This window comes from Symphalangus syndactylus, chromosome 11 (genome assembly GCF_028878055.3).
Source record: "Symphalangus syndactylus isolate Jambi chromosome 11, NHGRI_mSymSyn1-v2.1_pri, whole genome shotgun sequence".
In the NCBI taxonomy this organism is placed as follows: Eukaryota; Metazoa; Chordata; class Mammalia; order Primates; family Hylobatidae; genus Symphalangus; species Symphalangus syndactylus.
The window spans coordinates 40,324,166-40,342,186 of NC_072433.2; the positions used below are offsets into that span (position 1 = coordinate 40,324,166).

The following is an 18,021-nucleotide window of genomic DNA, read 5'->3' on the forward strand; positions in this document are numbered from 1 at the left end:
TTCAAAGTATATAACTTACAAACAACATATAGTTTGGTCCTGCTTTTTTGTCCAGCCAGATAAATTCTAACTTTTAATTGGTACATTTAGACCATTTACATTTAAATGCTATTTTCCTGTATGTTCCTTTTTTCTTCCTTTTTAAGCTGCCTTTTGGGTATTATGATTCCAATTCATCTGCATTGTCTATTACTTGATATTATTCTGTTCTTTTTTTCCATTTAACTCTGTTAATCCATTTAGAATTTATAGGTTACAGGATGACAGTCTAATTTAAGCCGTTAGAATCATTTCCTCCAACTCCATTTGCTTTCTGGGGCTATTACTGCCAATTTATGTTTCCAGGTTTCATAACCAGTCCTACTAGGAATATCACTGGAATTAGACTAAGCCTATATAACAGAGAAAGTATATCTTTTAAATATTTGGTCTTATTCAGAAACACTGGTATGTCTTCATTTATTACAGTTTTCAAAAGTTATAATTCATTCCAAAGCACGTGACACCTTTACACCTTTTTTTTTTTTTTTTTTTACTATGATAGGAAAAGTTTCTCCATTATTACATTTTCTGTTTTTCTTTGGAGATGGAGTCTTGCTCTTGTCCCCCAGGCTGGAGTGCAATGGCACGATCTCAGCTCACTGCAAACTTTGCCTGCAGGATTCAAGCGATTCTGAGTAGCTGGGATTACAGGCATCCGTCACCATGCTCGGCTAATTTTTGTACTTTTAGTAGAGATGGGGTTTCACCATGTTGGCCAAGCTGATCTTGAACTCCTGACCTCAGGTGATCCACCCACCTCGGCCTCCCAAAGTGCTGGGATTACAGGCATGAGCCATCACGCCTGGCCCATTATTACATTTTCTAACAGATTTTTTGCTGTTCTTGTTTACTTGTTTTCTTCAACTTTTTTTTCCAAAGAGACAGGGTTTCTCACTTTATTGCCCAGGCTGGAGTGTGGTGGCACGACCGTAGCTCACTGCAGCCTTGAACTTGGGCTCAGCCTCCTGAGTAGCTAGGACGGACTACAGGTGCATGGCACCATGCTCAGCTAATATTTATTTGTTGTAGGGATGGGGTCTTGCTATGTTGCCTGAGCCGGTCTCCAACTCCTGGCCTCAAGCAATCTTCCCACCCCAGCCTGCCAAAATGTTGGGATTACAGGCGTGAGGCACTGCGCCCGGACTGTTTTCCTCAACTTTTTAAAAGATTGCAAACCTACAAACAGTTGAAAAAAATAGTACATTGAGCACCCACTTATCAATCATTAATGTCTAAGAGTTGCTTTCACTCTCTCCCTACCTAAATATATTGCAACCAACCCGTTTGAAAGTAAGCCGCAGACACTGGGACACTTTACCTCTGAATACTTTCACCACAGTCTCCTACATAATCTACTAGGCATCATCAACACCAAAGAAACTTTAAAAAAAAAAATACACTGAAGGCCACATTCAAATTTTCCTCAAAATGTCCTTTATAGCAACGTTTTCCTACGCAGGATCAAAAATCATGCATTGCATTTGGATGTCATGTCTCCCTAGTCTCCTCTATGATACCTTCCCCATCCTCTACCATTTTCTTATGATATTGACCTTTTTTTGAAGAGTTCAGGCCATATATATGTATGTGTATTTCTAAGCAATCTTTTTTTTTTTTTTTTTGAGAGTTTCGCTTTTGTCACCCAGGCTGGAGTGCAATGGCGCGATCTCTGCTCACTGCAACCTCCACCTCCTGGGTTCAAGCTATTTTCCTGCCTTAGCCTCCCAAGTAGCTGGGATTACGGGCACGTGCCACCACACTCAGCTAATTTTTGTATTTTTAATAGAGATGAGGTTTCACTGTGTTGACTAGGCTGGTCTTGAACTCCTGACCTCAGGTGATCTGCCCACTGTGGCCTCCCAAAGTGCTGGGATTACAGGTGTGAACCACCACGCCCAGCCTCTAAGCAACCTTTATCAATACAAATCTCATTATGTAAGGGCCTTCACAATCCCGTTCCACTGGCTAACACAGCACGATGCCCGTAATCGAGCTTTGGATCACTGTCTGCCTCAAGGACACTGTTTTCTTCCCTTTAACCTGCTTCCTGCTGAATGCCCTTCCATACCTCAGCAGCTCCCTGACTTTTCAACATTAAGGCCTGACTCAAGCTTCCTTCCCCTTCTTAGAATGAGGCAGCTGTTGCCACATACATCTGTGCTAATATGACTATTCCACCGCAGTGTCAAAAATGTCAACTTCTCCCATCAGCCAGAGTCCTGAGGACACTGCCTGTCCCAGAAACAGGCCTTTGGTAAGGAATCCAAAATTTCTTTCCCTAACAAATGTGGAAAATTGTTACAAATGGGATAAACACAAACTTCAGGTTTATAGCAAAATGTACAAATAGGAGAGGGAATAAAAAGAAATCCAAATCCCTTACCCTGTTTCCCACCCTAAAATTCCACCCCCTCCCCCTCAAAAACAAACCCTAGGTTTTGCTTCATGAGGACTGACTGATCACTGCTCCCTGGCAGCTCTCATCACTCTAATGAGTGCCTAGGCTTAGCACAAACCCTGTTTCTAGCATCTGAAGCATTTTGGGATAGGTAAAGGCCAAGATTGATGTTAGGCTCACCTTTGAAGGACTGTTGCTGAAGTAATAGAAAATCTTTTCTCGAGGAGAAAGCATTGTTTCATTTTTATGTGGGGAAATGTAGACAGGATGATTTTGAGACAACTGTATTCGGCGAGGGGAGCCTGTTCTTACAAATGGATAGGGAGAGAGTGGAGGAGCATCCATCTGTTAAAAAAAAAAAAAAAAAATCAGTAATTCTAAGAAAAAAAATTTTAATTAGGTATTTTTATTGAAAATGATTATTGAGTGAAGAGGTGTGCTAAACCAGTAGTTTTATGAATGATAGAGTGATGTATTAGCAATAACTTAACCTAAAGAAAAATATTCTAATAGCAAACCGTAAGTGCTTAGTTTGTGCCAGTCATTTCATGCTTACAACAACCCCATATGCTAGGAACAAGTTATATTCCCATTTTATATATGAGGAAATGAGGTAGGGAGAAAATTTAACGATTTGCAAGGTTACCACCACTGTTAAGTACTGGAAAATTTGAACCCATGTAGCCTGTCTCTTGTACTACTATACTTTGTAGGGACTCCAAATACAATCTTACTCTTGTTTAATGCTTAACAACAGTAGAACTTATATTGGTTAGGTAAATTACAGACCTCCTCAGTTTTACTTAATAGAATTATTTGTAAAACTAGCTTATTTATAAGACGGAGTCTTGTTCTGTCACCCAAGCTGGAGTGCAGTGGCGCGATCTCAGCTCACTGCAACCACCGCCTCCCATGTTCAAACAATTCTCCTGCCTCAGCCCCCAGAGTAGCTGGGATTACACGTGTGCCACCACACCTGGCTCATTTTTGTATTTTTAGTAGAGACTGGGTTTTACCACGTTGGCCAGGCTGGTCTTGAACTCCTGACCTCAAGTGATCTGCCCGCCTCCCAAAGTGCTGGGATTACAGGTGTGAGCCATCACACCTGGCCAAAACTAGTTTATATACGGACCAGGTGAATGGTCCATATATAAGTCATAAATGACTCCTCAATGCTCATGAGTGAAAAAAGTATGAAATAATCCCTGTCATACTTACTACATTTGCCTGTGAGTACTTCATGGCAAATGTCTTAATCTGTTTGATGTAGATGTTGTTGTAGAACTGAATGAGATCTCCCCTCTCCTCTTCTTCCATGTCACTGTTGGCACCTGTGAGGCGAGTAGGTGTAGGAGGAGCACTGCTGGGCTGTGGAACTGGCAAGGTGCTGCTTGACCTCATGACTGGACTGGAGTCTCTACTGGCTGCAGCCAGGAGAACAAAGGGTGTCAATACAAAGGCTGCTAATATAGACTGTTTTAATTTTTAAAAAGTAGGAGAAAGGGAACAGCTACCTGCACTACTTGCTAATAACAGTGAATAGGCACTCTGTTCTTCACACCAAAAAGCAAAGCTCAGCTAGGATATTAACTTTATCCTATGCCATAACCATAGCAAGGGCTTTCTGAGTAGTGTCCATTAATAAGTTACACCAAATTTTCTAGGACCTAAGCCCTGTACTAAGTGGTACAAAGCAACAGGTAGGGGATGGTATTTCCATAGCATGGTTCCAATTGACATATCAGACCTTTCTGGAACTCAGGCAAGCAGATTCCTCCCTGAAAGCTCTAATTCTCCTGGAGAAAAATGTTATGTAATATGTGCCCCAAAACTATGGAATGGACAGTTTTGCCATCTAGAATATGGTTTACTGATCCATTAAACCTTTGCCTATAAAACATTTTCATAGTTTCTACAGTTATTTCATTTAGAAATGCTTAGTTACTTCTTCAAGGCTTAAAAAGTAAGAAAAGCTCCTAATTTTGTCTTGTAGTTCACAAAGATCCCACTTACTTCTATCTTTATTTAGTTCTGTTGGAGAATTCTGATGGCTTCTGCTATCACTGCTGCCAGAATTTCTTCTTTTTCTTTTCCCTTTTATCAAAACACTTCTATACACCTTTAGAGAAACAATGAGAAGGAGACGTAAACTAGCATTTGTTGAGCACACCCTTGGTGATAGCACCTTGACGTATGTTACTTGCTTTTCACAATAACCTGTGTAGCAATAGTTGTTCTCAGAAGAGGTTGAGAAACATAAATTATAACAGATCCAGGATTCAATCAGAGCCCCTCTAGCATCACATGCCAAGTACTACCTGCAGTACTACACTGCAGTAACAGCACCCAACTATAAAGTCAAGTCATTCTAAGTAAGATACACAGATCTGGCCGATTTGCCTCTCAGAGATGAATGGTAATAAAGGCAAAGTGGGTTTTAAATTTCCATGTGACATTCTCTTGGTTAAACCTACACTATGTTTACTAAACCAGAATGAAAGGTGACATAGAAACCAAGTAACTTCTTAATTCCTATCTATCTGGTGATTTTTCTGAATTAAGGCAATCAAATATTTAACATTGTTGCCTTTTGAGGAAAAGAGAACTTAATCAACATGTGACATCAAGAATAAAGATTAAAGTAGAAACTTCCCTTAAGTAGAGTCCCAGGTGTTTATCTTGGAAAAAAGGCCACAGAGTCAACTATGGTTAATTTTTTGTATTCATCACAGACTTTAAGCTTTATTTTCAGCCCATAGAGAAAATGTAGTTACCTGGCTCCGGGCCTGTGGCTGAGTCCTATAACAGCGCATAATGTTCTGGAAGGACTTATCTTCTTTTGTGACCTGGCAAACAATAAGAGTGCTCTGAGAGAGATAGCAACTTCCACCATAATAGTGTGAGGAGCTCTGTAAACCTGCTGCCCAGTAAAAGGGGTGAAAATTATATAAAAGCTATTTAAAGTCTCTGGAAATGGTATTAACGGCATACAGCAAATGAAGAGACATCGATTCAAGAATATCTATTAAAATTCAATAAGAACAATAGGAGTCTATAGTATGTGAATCAAGACTTAGAGGCCGGGTGTGGTGGTTCACACCTGTAATCCCAGCACTTTGGGAGGCTGAGGAGGGTGGATCACTTGAAGTCAGGAGTTCAAGACCAGCCTGGCCATCATGGTGAAACCCAGTATCTACTAAAAATACAAAAATTAGCCAGGTGTGGTGGCACATGCCTGTAATCCCAGCTACTGGGGAGGCTGAGGCAGGAGAATCACTTGAACCCGGGAGATGGAGGTTGCAGTGAGCTGAGATTGAGCCACTGTACAGCCTGGGCGACAGAGCAAGACTCTCTCTCAAAAAAAGACTTGGAGTAGAAAAGTACAGTAACTGAAATGAAAAATTCACTAGAAGCTAGGGAAAATAGATTTGAACTAGCAAAAAAAAAAAAAAAAAAGGATTAGCAAACATGAAGAAAGAGATCGTGTGATCTGAGGAACAGAGAAAGAATGAAGAAAAACAGCCTCAGAGAAATGTGGCACACCATTAAGGAAATCAACATACGTGTAATGGGAGAATCAGGAGAGGAGAGAAGCAGAAAAAAATGTTCAAAGAAATACTGAAAACTTCCCAAATATATTAAATTACATATCCAGGACATTCAGTGACTTCCAAGTAGGATAAACTCATCCATACCAAGATATATCACAGTAAAAATGTTCAAAGCCAAAGAAAGAGAAAATATTGAAAGCATCAAGAGAAAAACAACTTTTCAGTTACAGGGAAACCCCAATAAAATAAAATTTGACTTCTAATCAGAAACTACAGAGGCCAGGAGGCAGTGGGATAACATTCAAAGTGATGAAAGAAAAAATATGAAACTAAGAATCCAGTATTAAAAAGTTACTCAAGATTTTTATCTGTGAAATATCAATATTCAAAATTTTTGCAAGTTATCTTTCAGAAATGAAGGTGAAATAAATATACTCTCAGATAAACAAAAACAGAATTTGGTGCTAGCAAACCCCTTACAAGAAATACTACACAAAATTCTAGAAGCCAAAAGCAAATGCCCCTGGACAACACTATACATGAAGAAAGCCAAGAGCACTGGTAAAGATAATTATGTAATCATAAATACAGTATAACTGCATATTTCTTCTTTCTTAACTGATTAAAAAATCAATTGTATAAAATAATATATATACATAATGTACCCGTAACATACAAAAATGTAACATATTTGCCAAAAATAGTACAAAGGAGGTAGACAGGAGCAAAGCCATATTGAGCAAAGGAAATTACTCCACATGGCAACTCACATACACAGGAATGAATAAGAGAAACATAAATAGGCTGGGCGTAGTGGCTACACCTGTAATCCCAACATTTTGGGAGGCTGAGGCAAGTGAACTGCTTGAGGCCAGGAGTTCAACACCAGCCTGGGCAACATGGCAAAACCCCGTCTCTACAAAAAAATACAAAAATCAGCCGGGCATGGTGGCACATGCCTGTACCCTGTACGCCCAGCTACATGGGAGGCTGAGGCAGAAGGATCATTTCAGCCCGGGAGGCAGAGGTTACAGTGAGTTGAGATTGCACCACTGCTCTGTAGCCTGGGCGACAGAACGAGACTCAGTCTTAAAAAAGTAAGAAAGGAAACCAGAAATTATTAATAAGGTTACTATAGCAAAAGTTTTAAATACATACTTACACTCCTTTCTGCTACTTTAGAAGTCATAAAATTATATCAATAATTATAACAATGTACTGGTGGAGTTGTACATTTATGGATGTAATATGTGTAACGAAACAGTTAACACTTCTATAGCTCACTGGAATTAAGTTAGTATAATCTGAAGCTGATTTTTGATAAGATATATATGGTAAGCCCTAGGGCAACCACTACACACACACACACACACACAAAATGAAAAAAAAGTACTAACATTAAAATGCTGCTTTAGAAAATATTGACCTAATGCAAAAGCAAAGCTGAAAAGGCAAAGGGAAAGACATGAAAACAAAAAGTAAAATGGCAGATGTAAATCCAATTACATACATAGTCAAAAGGCAAAAGAAATCCAAATGTATTTTATCTACAAGAGACATTTTACATTAAAAAAGTACAAATACATTCGAAAATGAAAGGATGGAAAGAGGTATACAGACAGCAACCAGAAGAAAGCTGGGTGACTATATATATATCTATATATATATATAGATATATAGATCTCACACTATAAATCAGACTTTAGGACAAAAAAAGTTATTAAAAAGGGACATTCCATAATGATAAAAGGGTCAAGCCATTAGGAATCTATAACAGTTATACATATACCTAATAACAGAGCACAAAAAATACTTGAAGCGAAAAGTGACAGAAGTGAAGGGAAAAGTAGACAATTCAGCAATAATATTTACAGATTTCAGTACCTCACTTTCAATAATGGAGAGAAGATCTAGGCAGATCAACAAAGAAACAGAACACTTTACTAACAATATAAAACAATTAGACCTAACAGACATCTACAGAACACTCTCCCCAACCTCCACAGAATACACACTGTTCTCAAATGTACTTTGAAATTCTCTAGGATAGAGCATATATGCTAGGCTATAAAACAATTCTTAATATATTTAAAAGAACTGAAATAAAACAAAGTGTGTTTTCAACCACAATGAAAGTAGAAATCAGTAACAAATTTGGGAAGCTTACAAATATGAAATTAACAACATACTGCTACATAACCAGTGAGTCAAACAGAAGTCAAAAAAAGAAATCAGAAAATACTTTTGAAATGAAGACAAACCATACCAACACTCATGCAGCTAAAGCAGTGCACGGAAGAAAATTTATAGTTGTTAATGCTTACACTGAAAATGAAGAAGGGCCAAGGGCAGTGGCTCACACCTGTAATCCCAGCACTTTGGGAGGCCGAGGAGGGAGGATTGCTTGAGCTCAGGAGTTCGAGACTAGCCTGGGTAACATAGCAAAATCTCGTATCTACAAAAAATTAGCAGGGCATGGTGGTGCATGGCTGTAGTCCCAGCTACTCAGGAAGCTTAGGGAAGAGGATCACTTAAGCCCTGGAGGAAGGCTGCCGTGAGCACTACACTCCAGCCTAGGTGACAGAGCAAGATGCTGTCTCAAAAAAAAAAAGAAAGATATTGAGATATTAGAAAGGCATCTTTTAGGCCGGGCGCGGTGGCTCACGCTTGTAATCCCAGCACTTTGGGAGGCCGAGGCGGGCGGATCACGAGGTCAGGAGATCGAGACCACGGTGAAACCCCGTCTCTACCAAAAATACAAAAAAAAAATTAGCCGGGCGTGGTGGCGGGCGCCTGTAGTCCCAGCTACTCGGAGAGGCTGAGGCAGGAGAATGGCGTGAACCCGGGAGGCAGAGCTTGCAGTGAGCCGAGATCGCGCCACTACACTCCAGCCTGGGTGACAGAGCAAGACTCCGTCTCAAAAAAAAAAAAAAAAAAAAAAAAAAGAAAGGCATCTTTTAAAAGATACTCAGATCTACGTAAAGGATTTGGGGAAAAAAAGATAGTAAGAGAAATAGTAAATGAATTACCTAAACATCCATCTTAAAACAATCGAAAAGGGCAAAAAGTAAGCCTCAAGTAAGCAGAAAGAAGGAAATAGATTACATGCTAATGAATAAAGAACACAAAAATAGAAAAATGAAACCAAAAAGCTGGTTTTTAAAAGAAAAAGATCAAGAAAATTGACAAACCTTTAGCTAGACCAAGAACAAAAGGGAGGAGACTCAAACTACTACAAAGAGCAGGGCACAGTGGCTCATGCCTGTAATCCCAGCACTTTGGGAGGCCAAGGTGGATGGATCGCTTGAGGCCAGGAGTTCCAGACCAGCCCGGGCAACATGGGGAAATTTCATCTCTACTAAAAATACAAAAACTAGCTGGGCGAGGTGGCACAGGCCTGCAGTCCCAGCTACTCAGGAGGCTGAGGCACAAGAATCGCTGGAAACCAGGAGGCCAAGGTTTCAGTAAGCCAAGATCATGCCCCTGTATTCCAGCCTGGACAACAGAGTGAGACTCTGTCTCAAAAAACAAAACAAAACGAAAACTACAATCATAAAAGGAAAAGGGCATTACTACTGACCTTAAAGAATGAAAAAGAACAGAAGGAAATATTATAATTATTTGCCAACAATTTAGCTCAGAGGAAACAGACAAATTCTTAGAAAGACATACACTACCAGAACTAATTCTAGAAGAAACAGATGATCTGAATAGACCTATAACAAAGAGACGGAATTATTCATCAACAAACTTCCCACAAGGAAAATCTCTGGTCTCAACAGCTTTGCTGCTGAATTCTACCAAACTTTAAAACATTAATACCGGGCCGGGCGTGGTGGCTCACGCTTGTAATCCCAGCACTTTGGGAGGCCGAGGCGGGTGGATCACGAGGTCAGGAGATCGAGACCACAGTGAAACCCTGTCTCCACTAAAAATACAAAAAATTAGCCGGGCGTGGTGGCGGGCGCCTGTAGTCCCAGCTACTTGGAGAGGCTGAGGCAGGAGAATGGCGTGAACCTGGAAGGCGGAGCTTGCAGTGAGCCGAGATCGCGCCACTGCACTCCAGCCTGGGCGACAGAGCATGACTCCGTCTCAAAAAAAAAAAAAAATATATTAATACCAAGAAGCTCATGTCCATGGGTCTTTCAGGCAGCTGTAAATTTAAAAAAAAAAAAAAAAAAAAAAGGAAAAGGAAAAAAATATGTAAATACCGACATATAGAACAGGAGAGAATACTTCCTACTCAATTCTATGAGACCAGTATTACCCTGGTAATAAAACCAGACAAAGCCACAACAAGAAAACTACAGACCAATGCCTCTTACGCATAAAGATAAAATTCCTCAGCAGTCACTGCTGCATGTGGAAACTTGAAAAAATAAATAATTTTTTTAATTGAAAAAAATTCCTCAACAAACTGTTAGCAAACCAAACCTAGCAACATATAAAAAGAATTATAGGCTGGGCACCGTGGCTCACGCCTATAATCCCAGCACTTTGGGAGGCCGAGGCAGGTGGATCACCTGAGGTTGGGAGTTTGAGACCAGCCTGACCAATATGGAGAAACCCCGTCTCTACTGAAAATACAAAATTAGCCAGGGGTGGTGGCACATGCCTGTAATCCCAGCTACCTGGGAGGCTAAGGCAGGAGAATTGCTTGAACTTGGGAGGCGGAGGTTGCAGTGAGCCAAGATTGCGCCACTGCACTCCAGCCTGGGCAACGAGCGAAATTCCATCTCAAAATAAATAAATAAATAAATAAATAAATAAATAAATAAATAAATAAATGAATGAATGAATTACAGCAGCCGGGTGCAGTGGCTCACGCCTATAATCCCAACACATTGGGAGGCTGAGGCATGAGGACTGCTTGAGCTTAGGAGTTCGAGACCAGCCTGGGCAACATAGTAGACCCTGTCTACAAAAAATTTAAAAAATTAGCCAGGCATGGCAGCATGTGCCTGTAGTCCCAGCTACTTAGGAGATGAAGGTGGGAGGACTGCTTGTAGTGCGCTATGATCTCACCACTGCGCTCTAGCCTGGGTAACAGAGCAAGACACTGTCTCAAAAAAAAGAAAAAAATAAGAATTATACACCATAGGCCGGGCGCGGTGGCTCACGCTTGTAATCCCAGCACTTTGGGAGGCCAAGGCAGGTGGATCACGAGGTCAGGAGATTGAGACCACGGTGAAACCCCGTCTCTACTAAAAAATACAAAAAAAAAAATTAGCTGGGCGTGGTGGTGGGCACCTGTAGTCCCAGCTACTCAGAGAGGCTGAGGCAGGAGAATGGCATGAACCCAGGAGGCGGAGCTTGCAGTGAGCCGAGATCGCGCCACTGCACTCCAGCCTGGGTGACAGAGTGAGACTCTGTCTCAAAAAAAAAAAAAAAAAAAAAAAATTATACACCATGACTGAGAGGGATTTACACCAGAAATGCAAGGCTGGTTTAACATAGGAAGATTAATCAGTGTAATATACTATATTAATAGAATAAAAAAAATAAACACGATCATCTCAATGGACACACAAGCATTTGACAAAATCTAATGCCCTTCCATGATAAAAAAAAACACTCAATGAACTAGGAAAAGAAGGACCTTCCTCAACCTGATAAAGGGCATCTATGAAAAAAACCGTAACTAGTATCATACTTTAATAGTGAAAAACTAGACGCTTTCCACCTAAGATCAAGACAAGGATTTCTGCTTTCGACAGGTCTGTTCAACTATACTGGAGGTTCTAGCAAGATAATTAGGAAGGAAAAAGAAATAAAAGGCATCCAGTTTGGACAAGAAGTAAAATTATAAGCAGATTACATGATTTCCTACATAGTAATCCTAAGGAATCTACTAGAAAACTATTAGAACTAATAACTTCAGCAAGGTTGCTGGATACTAGATCAATATACAAAAATGTTTTTCTATACACTTGCAATGAACACATTAACAATGAAACAACTACACTTGGAATAGCATCAACAAGAATAGGAATAAATTTAACAAAAGAATTGCAAACATACTCTGAAAAGTACAAAACATTGTTAAAAAAAACTGAAGATCTAAATAAATGGAAAAACATCCTATGTTCATGGATCAGAAGACATAAAATTGTTAAGATGGCAATACTCCCCAAATGGATCTACAGATTCAGTGCAACCCTATCAGAATCCTAAGCTGATTCCTTTGTGAAACTGATAATTTGATTCTAAAATTCGTTTTTCAAGGGACTTCAAAAATAATCTTGAAAAGAAAAAAAAAGTAGGAGCACTCATATTTCCCCATTTCAAAACTTATAAGAAAGCAACTCTCTAATCTAGAGAATATGGTATTGCATAAGGATAGGCATGTAGTCCAGTGGAATAGAATTCAGAGTTCAGAAATAAACCCACATGTTGTCAACGGTCAACTGATTTTCAAGGAGGGTACCAAGGCCATTCAGTGAGGAAAAAAATCTTCTTTTCAACAATGGTGCTGAGACAACTGCACAGCCACATAATCAGAATGGAAATGGACTGCTACCTTATACCATACACAAAAATTACTCAAAATTGATCAAAGACCTAACTATGAGATAAAACTACAAAAATCAAAAGAAAACACAGGGATAAATCTTTGTGACCTTGGGTTTGGCAACAGATTCTTAGGACACCCAAAGTGCAAGTAACAAACCAAAAAACAGGTAACTGGACTTCATCAAAATTAAAAACTTTTATGCTTCAAATGATACTATCGAGTAAGTGAAAAGATACATCGAATGGGAGAAAATATTGGCAAATCATACATCTGAGAAGGTAGTTGTATCCAAAATAAAGAACTCCAACAACTGAATAATAACACAATTTTAAAATGGGCAAAGGATTTAAAGATATTTCTCCAAATAAGATACAAAAATGGCCAGTAAGCAATGAAAAGATGCTTGACATCCTTAGTTATCAGGCAAATGAAAATCAAAACCACAATGATATATCACCCAATACCCGCTAAGATGGCTATAATAAAAATAATAAGTTGGCAAGGATGTGGAGAAACTGGAACTCTTGTGCATTACCGGTAGCAACATCAAATGGTGCAGCTTCTATGGAAAATGGTATGGTGGTTCTTCAAAAAAGTTAAACATAGTATCACCATATGACCCTGTAGTTCCACTCCTAGGAATAAACTCAAAAGGACTGAGAACGGGCACTCAAACAGGTACATGATATACCTGTTCTCAACAGTGCTATTCACTATAGCCAACAAGTGGAAACAGCCGAATATCCATCAGTGTATGAGTGGAGAAAAAAATTGTGCCTATCCATACAATGGAATATCATTCAGTCATAAAAAGGAATGAAGTACTGATATATGCTGCAACATGAATAAACCTTGAAAATATTATCCTAAGTAAAAGGAGCCATACACAAGAGGTCACATATTGTACCATTTCTATAAACGATTAAGAACAGATAAATCCATACAGCCAGAATGCCAACTGCTGGTTGCCAGGTGCTGTAGGAGGTAGAATGGGGAGAAACTACTTAATAGGAAAGGAGTTTTACTTTGCAGGAATGGAAATGTTCTGGAACTAGATAGAGGTGGTGAGTATACAACCATTTATTACACTCAGTACTGTAAATGTGCTAAATGCTCCTAAATTGTTCAATTTAAAATAGTTAATTTGGCTGGGCCCAGTGGCTCATGCCTGTAATCCCAGCACTTTGGGAGGCCGAGGCGGGCAGATCACCTGAGGTTAGGAGTTTGAGACCTGCCTGGCCAACATGGTCAAACCCCATCTCTACTAAAAATGCAAAAATTAGCCAGGCATGGTGGCACATGGCTGTAATCCCAGCTGCTCGGGAGGCTACGACAGGAGAATCGCTTGAACCTGGGAGGCAGAGGTTGCAGTGAGCTGAGATGCACCACTGCACTCCAGCCTGGGTGACAAGAGTGAAACAATATCTCAAAAAAAAAAAAAACCCAGTTAATTTTATGTTATGTGAATTTCTCCTCAATAAGTTATTTAAATAAAGTAAGATAGTAAGTGTTAATGAGAAAGTGGAGAAACTAAAATCTTTATTATACTGCTGTGTAAGTATAAAATGGTACAGTACTTTGGAAAACAATCTGGCAATTCCCTAAATAGTTAAAACATAGTTAATGTATGACCCAGCAGCCCATTCCTAGGTATATACCCTAGAGAAATGAAAATACATGTCTATACAAAAACCCGAACACAAATGCTAATAGCAGTATTATGCATATATGCCAAAAGTAGAAACAACTAAAATATACATTAGCTAATAAATGGATAAAAATACTCTCGTATTACCATACAATGGAATATTATGTTCTAAAATTGTGGTGAGTATTGCACATATCTGTGAATATACTAAGACCCATTTAGTTGTGCATTTTAAATAGATGAATTATAGAGCATCTAAATTGTATCTCAAGAAAGCGGTTAAAAAATGTTCTCAGTAATGAAGACCTATCTTTGCCTTTACAATTCCAAATGGTACTCACCTTTGCCATCACATAAATGGCACACATTAATAACTGGTCCAGATGTCTGTCCATCATAAGTTCAGGACACTGAATTATGGAGAATTCAAAGCAAGTCCAGATTTTTTTCCTCAGTTCATCTGAAATATCTAGTTTAGCACAGAGATCCCGAAGGCGGACAGCTGCTAAATGGTATACCTAGGAGATAAACGAAAACATTTCAAACTTTAACACTTGTATTTCCCAAGCTCATGCTCTGATAAGGGTAAGTGAAAAATTACCTTTCTAAAGAAAAGCGATAAAGAGCTGGTCTTCCTGGGTCTATTACTACTGCTGGTTACAGACTGGCCTTGCTTCTGCTGCTGGCCACCTGGGGAAATCTGTTGAATGGCCACTTGACCAGGGACTTGCAAAGTTGTTCCTGTCACCTGTTGAGAGCTCAGACTTCCAGCCAGGGCCTGAGCACTGAGGGGCTGGATGGAGCCTGTCACAGCTTGTGCCTGCCCCCCAACATTGACTTGGACAGGGAAGAATGTTATCCCTCCATTTTCATTGGCAATACCTAGTTTGCGACAGAGAAAAAAAGCATGAAGAAAATGTTGATAATAAGAGGTTCTCCGGGCAGAGGTTTACAATTTCTCCTCTCCCAAACCCTCTCTCCCCATCACTCCTCTGTCCCCTATGTCACTCTAGCCAAACCCTGGGTTAACTTTTTCAATACATGCCACAGAGAAGGAACTCAATATCCAACTCTGCCTTCCTTACCTTGCACAGGAATGGTTACTGTTTGCCCATTGTTGGCTGTGACAGTGGCGGTTGCCATGGTGACCAAAGTCTGTCCAGGAACTGGTGTGACAGAAACAGTCTCCCCAGATACATTCTGCACAGGGACAGCATTGACTACGGGCTGTGGGGGCATGCGCCCAGGTGTCCCTCCATCAGAGGGGCTATCATTCTCAACAAATAGCCGCCTTCTGGTAGTGCTGGCTGGTGGGGAGCTGTACCTATCGTATAATGTGGTTGGAGATGTTATGCCTAGAGTCAAAACAAATCAAACAAAGCATTTAACTCAAGGAGACTCAGATCTGACTTCCGTCCAAGGGCTGTTATGTTAAAAAATAACTACAGTGTTTGAAATACTTCATAATTCAAAAAGCAAACAAGAATTACAGAAGTCATATCTTACCTGTATTCATTAGTGAATTTTCATTAGTGTTCAGTGAACACTACTGAGAGCACAATTTTAAAACTGAATTTTTTGTCTTGCAGTGTTCCTTTCTCCATTCCCCCTTTCCCAAATCAGACCCAACTCTGTCTTCCACTACTAAAGAACCTTCATGATTTAGGGGCAATTTAAGGAATTACCCTATTTTTCTATATTATATTTTTCTATAATATTTTCTATCATATCCATTTTCTACCTACCACTCATGTAAGATGTGATTTTACTACAGAGCCACTATTTGATAAGGGGACATGATTGGTAGTATGTCATCTAGGAGCAATTTTGATCAACTTTGATCTCTTTTTCCACATATAAAAAAATTATTAAAACTCAATAATGTTCTTAAGCAAGGTGGACATGCATGATTTGGATTCAGTTAAGCATAATTGATTTTTTTAAAACAGTTTATATACCATAAATTTCATCTACTTAAATTATACAATTCAATGGTTTGGGGCAAATTGTTACTATTTTTTTTAATTTTTTGAGACAGAGTCTTACTCTATCACCCAGGCTGGAGTGCAGTAGCCTGATCTCGGCTCTCTACAACCTCTGCCTCTTGGGTTTAAGTGATTCTTGTGCCTCAGCCTCCTGAGTAACTGGGATTAGAGGCATATGCCACCAGGCATGGCTGATTTGTGTATTTTTAGTAGAGATGGGGTTTCACCATGTTGGCCAGGCTAGTCTCTAACTGCTGACCTCAGGTGATCCACTTGCCTTGGCCTCCCAAAGTGCTGGTATTACAGGCTAGTTTTTTAAAATTGTGGTTATATATATATAACATAAAATTTACCATTCAACCATTTTTAAGTGTATGATTCAGTGGTACACAACCCATTATGGCTTAGTCTATTTTTAAGTATTCACACCAATGTCTGAATTTTTGAGAAGCATTTCTTCCTTCTTCTGTGTCCACTTCTAAGAGCTGTGCATCAGAGTGTTTTTAAAATTTAAAATATACGTAGGAAGTTTGTAAGAAGTACTGATAGGAGTAAATCCTAACAAACTGTGGCTTAACATTTCTACTTCCAGATGATACAAAAGTAAATAAACTTACTAGATTTGTATTTGGTACAAAGCAGCAGAATCAGAATAGATTATGATCATTTTTTCTCATAAAATATCAAGAGATCTCAGGAAAACTGAGAAGTGATAAGTACAAAGAAAATGAAGTTTAAAGTCAAGTCTTCCTAATCTGTAGATTAGGGAAGGGAAAATTCTACAAAAATAGACTAAGAAAGACCAGCTGTCAGATCTTTCAAAAATGAGGACTTTTCATAAGGATTATCCATGTGTATTAAGTATACACTTAGAGTGATTTTTTTTGGGGGGGGTAGAGATGGCATCTTGCTATGTTGCCCAGGATGGTATTGAACTCCTGGGCTCAAGCAATTCTCCCCACTAGGTCTCCCACAGTCCTGGGGTTACAGGCATGAGCCACCATGCCCAGCCTAGAGTGATTCCTGACTTTAAAACTGGTATTTCTTCTATAGCCAGTTCTTATCAATTACATTATAAAACTGATCTAGAAATAAGAATATTCTTTTAATTGGATCCAAGGATTTAGAACTCTCTGAATTTACTGAATTGCTCTTTAAAAAGTAGTTCTATCTCACGTATGTAAACTAAAACCTTTCACCTTGCAGATCTTCTAAGCAGCTGCCTAAAAAATATAAACCAGATGGATAGCAAAACTGCCCTTTTCTGTATTTCTTGGGCCAGCACTAATGTCACATTAACTAGGGTAGCACAGCTCAACAAAGTGGAACATACTCAGTTGTCTTAACTCACTGGCTTGTCTATACCTAACTGGATCATGCAGCTCTATCTTTAAGAAGGCTTTTCTATTTCTCTTGATTTTAAAAGTAATATGTATTTGCCTTAAAAATTTTACAGAAATCACCAGTAATTCTATCACCCAACAATGATCTTAACAGTTTGGTTTTTCCATTTCCACTATTTTGTATGCTTATAAATAAACATACACTTTAAAAATAGGGATCATATTAAATATACAGCAGTCAGCCAGGCGCAGTGCCTCATGCTTGTAATTCCAGCACTTTGGGAGAACGAGGTAGGCGGGTCACTTGAGGTCAGGAGTTCGAGGCCAGCCTGGCCAATATGGCAAAACCTCTTCTCTACTAAAAATACAAAAATTAGCTAGGCATGGTGGCGCATGCCTGTAGTCCCAGCTACTCAGGAGGCTGAGGCATGAGAATCAATTGAACCCGGCAGGCAGAGGTTGCAGTGAGCTGAGACTGGGCCACTGCACTCCAGCTTGACTGGCACAGCAAGACTCTGTTTCAAAAAATAAATAAATAAA

General features: G+C 39.4%; 1 protein-coding gene across 10 annotated transcripts in view; it reads right to left on the bottom strand.

The window, feature by feature from the left end:
* The window catches only part of RBL2 (RB transcriptional corepressor like 2), a 76,438-nt gene that overhangs the window by 24,840 nt on the left and 33,577 nt on the right, over positions 1-18,021 (bottom strand). For 4 of the 10 annotated variants that reach the window (XM_063612692.1, XM_055297597.2, XM_063612693.1 and 1 more), the window contains 7 exons: positions 15,239-15,508; positions 14,755-15,035; positions 14,495-14,671; positions 5,215-5,286; positions 4,454-4,559; positions 3,659-3,864; positions 2,621-2,785 (listed from right to left, as the gene is read on the bottom strand). In XM_063612692.1, the coding sequence (XP_063468762.1) occupies positions 2,621-2,785; positions 3,659-3,864; positions 4,454-4,559; positions 5,215-5,286; positions 14,495-14,671; positions 14,755-15,035; positions 15,239-15,508 (1,277 nt within the window). Of the gene's footprint in view, positions 1-447; positions 1,219-2,620; positions 2,786-3,658; positions 3,865-4,453; positions 4,560-5,214; positions 5,287-14,494; positions 14,672-14,754; positions 15,036-15,238; positions 15,509-18,021 lie in introns of those variants that run through there. The other 6 variants (XM_063612694.1, XM_063612695.1, XM_055297598.2 and 3 more) reach the window with 4 other exon arrangements.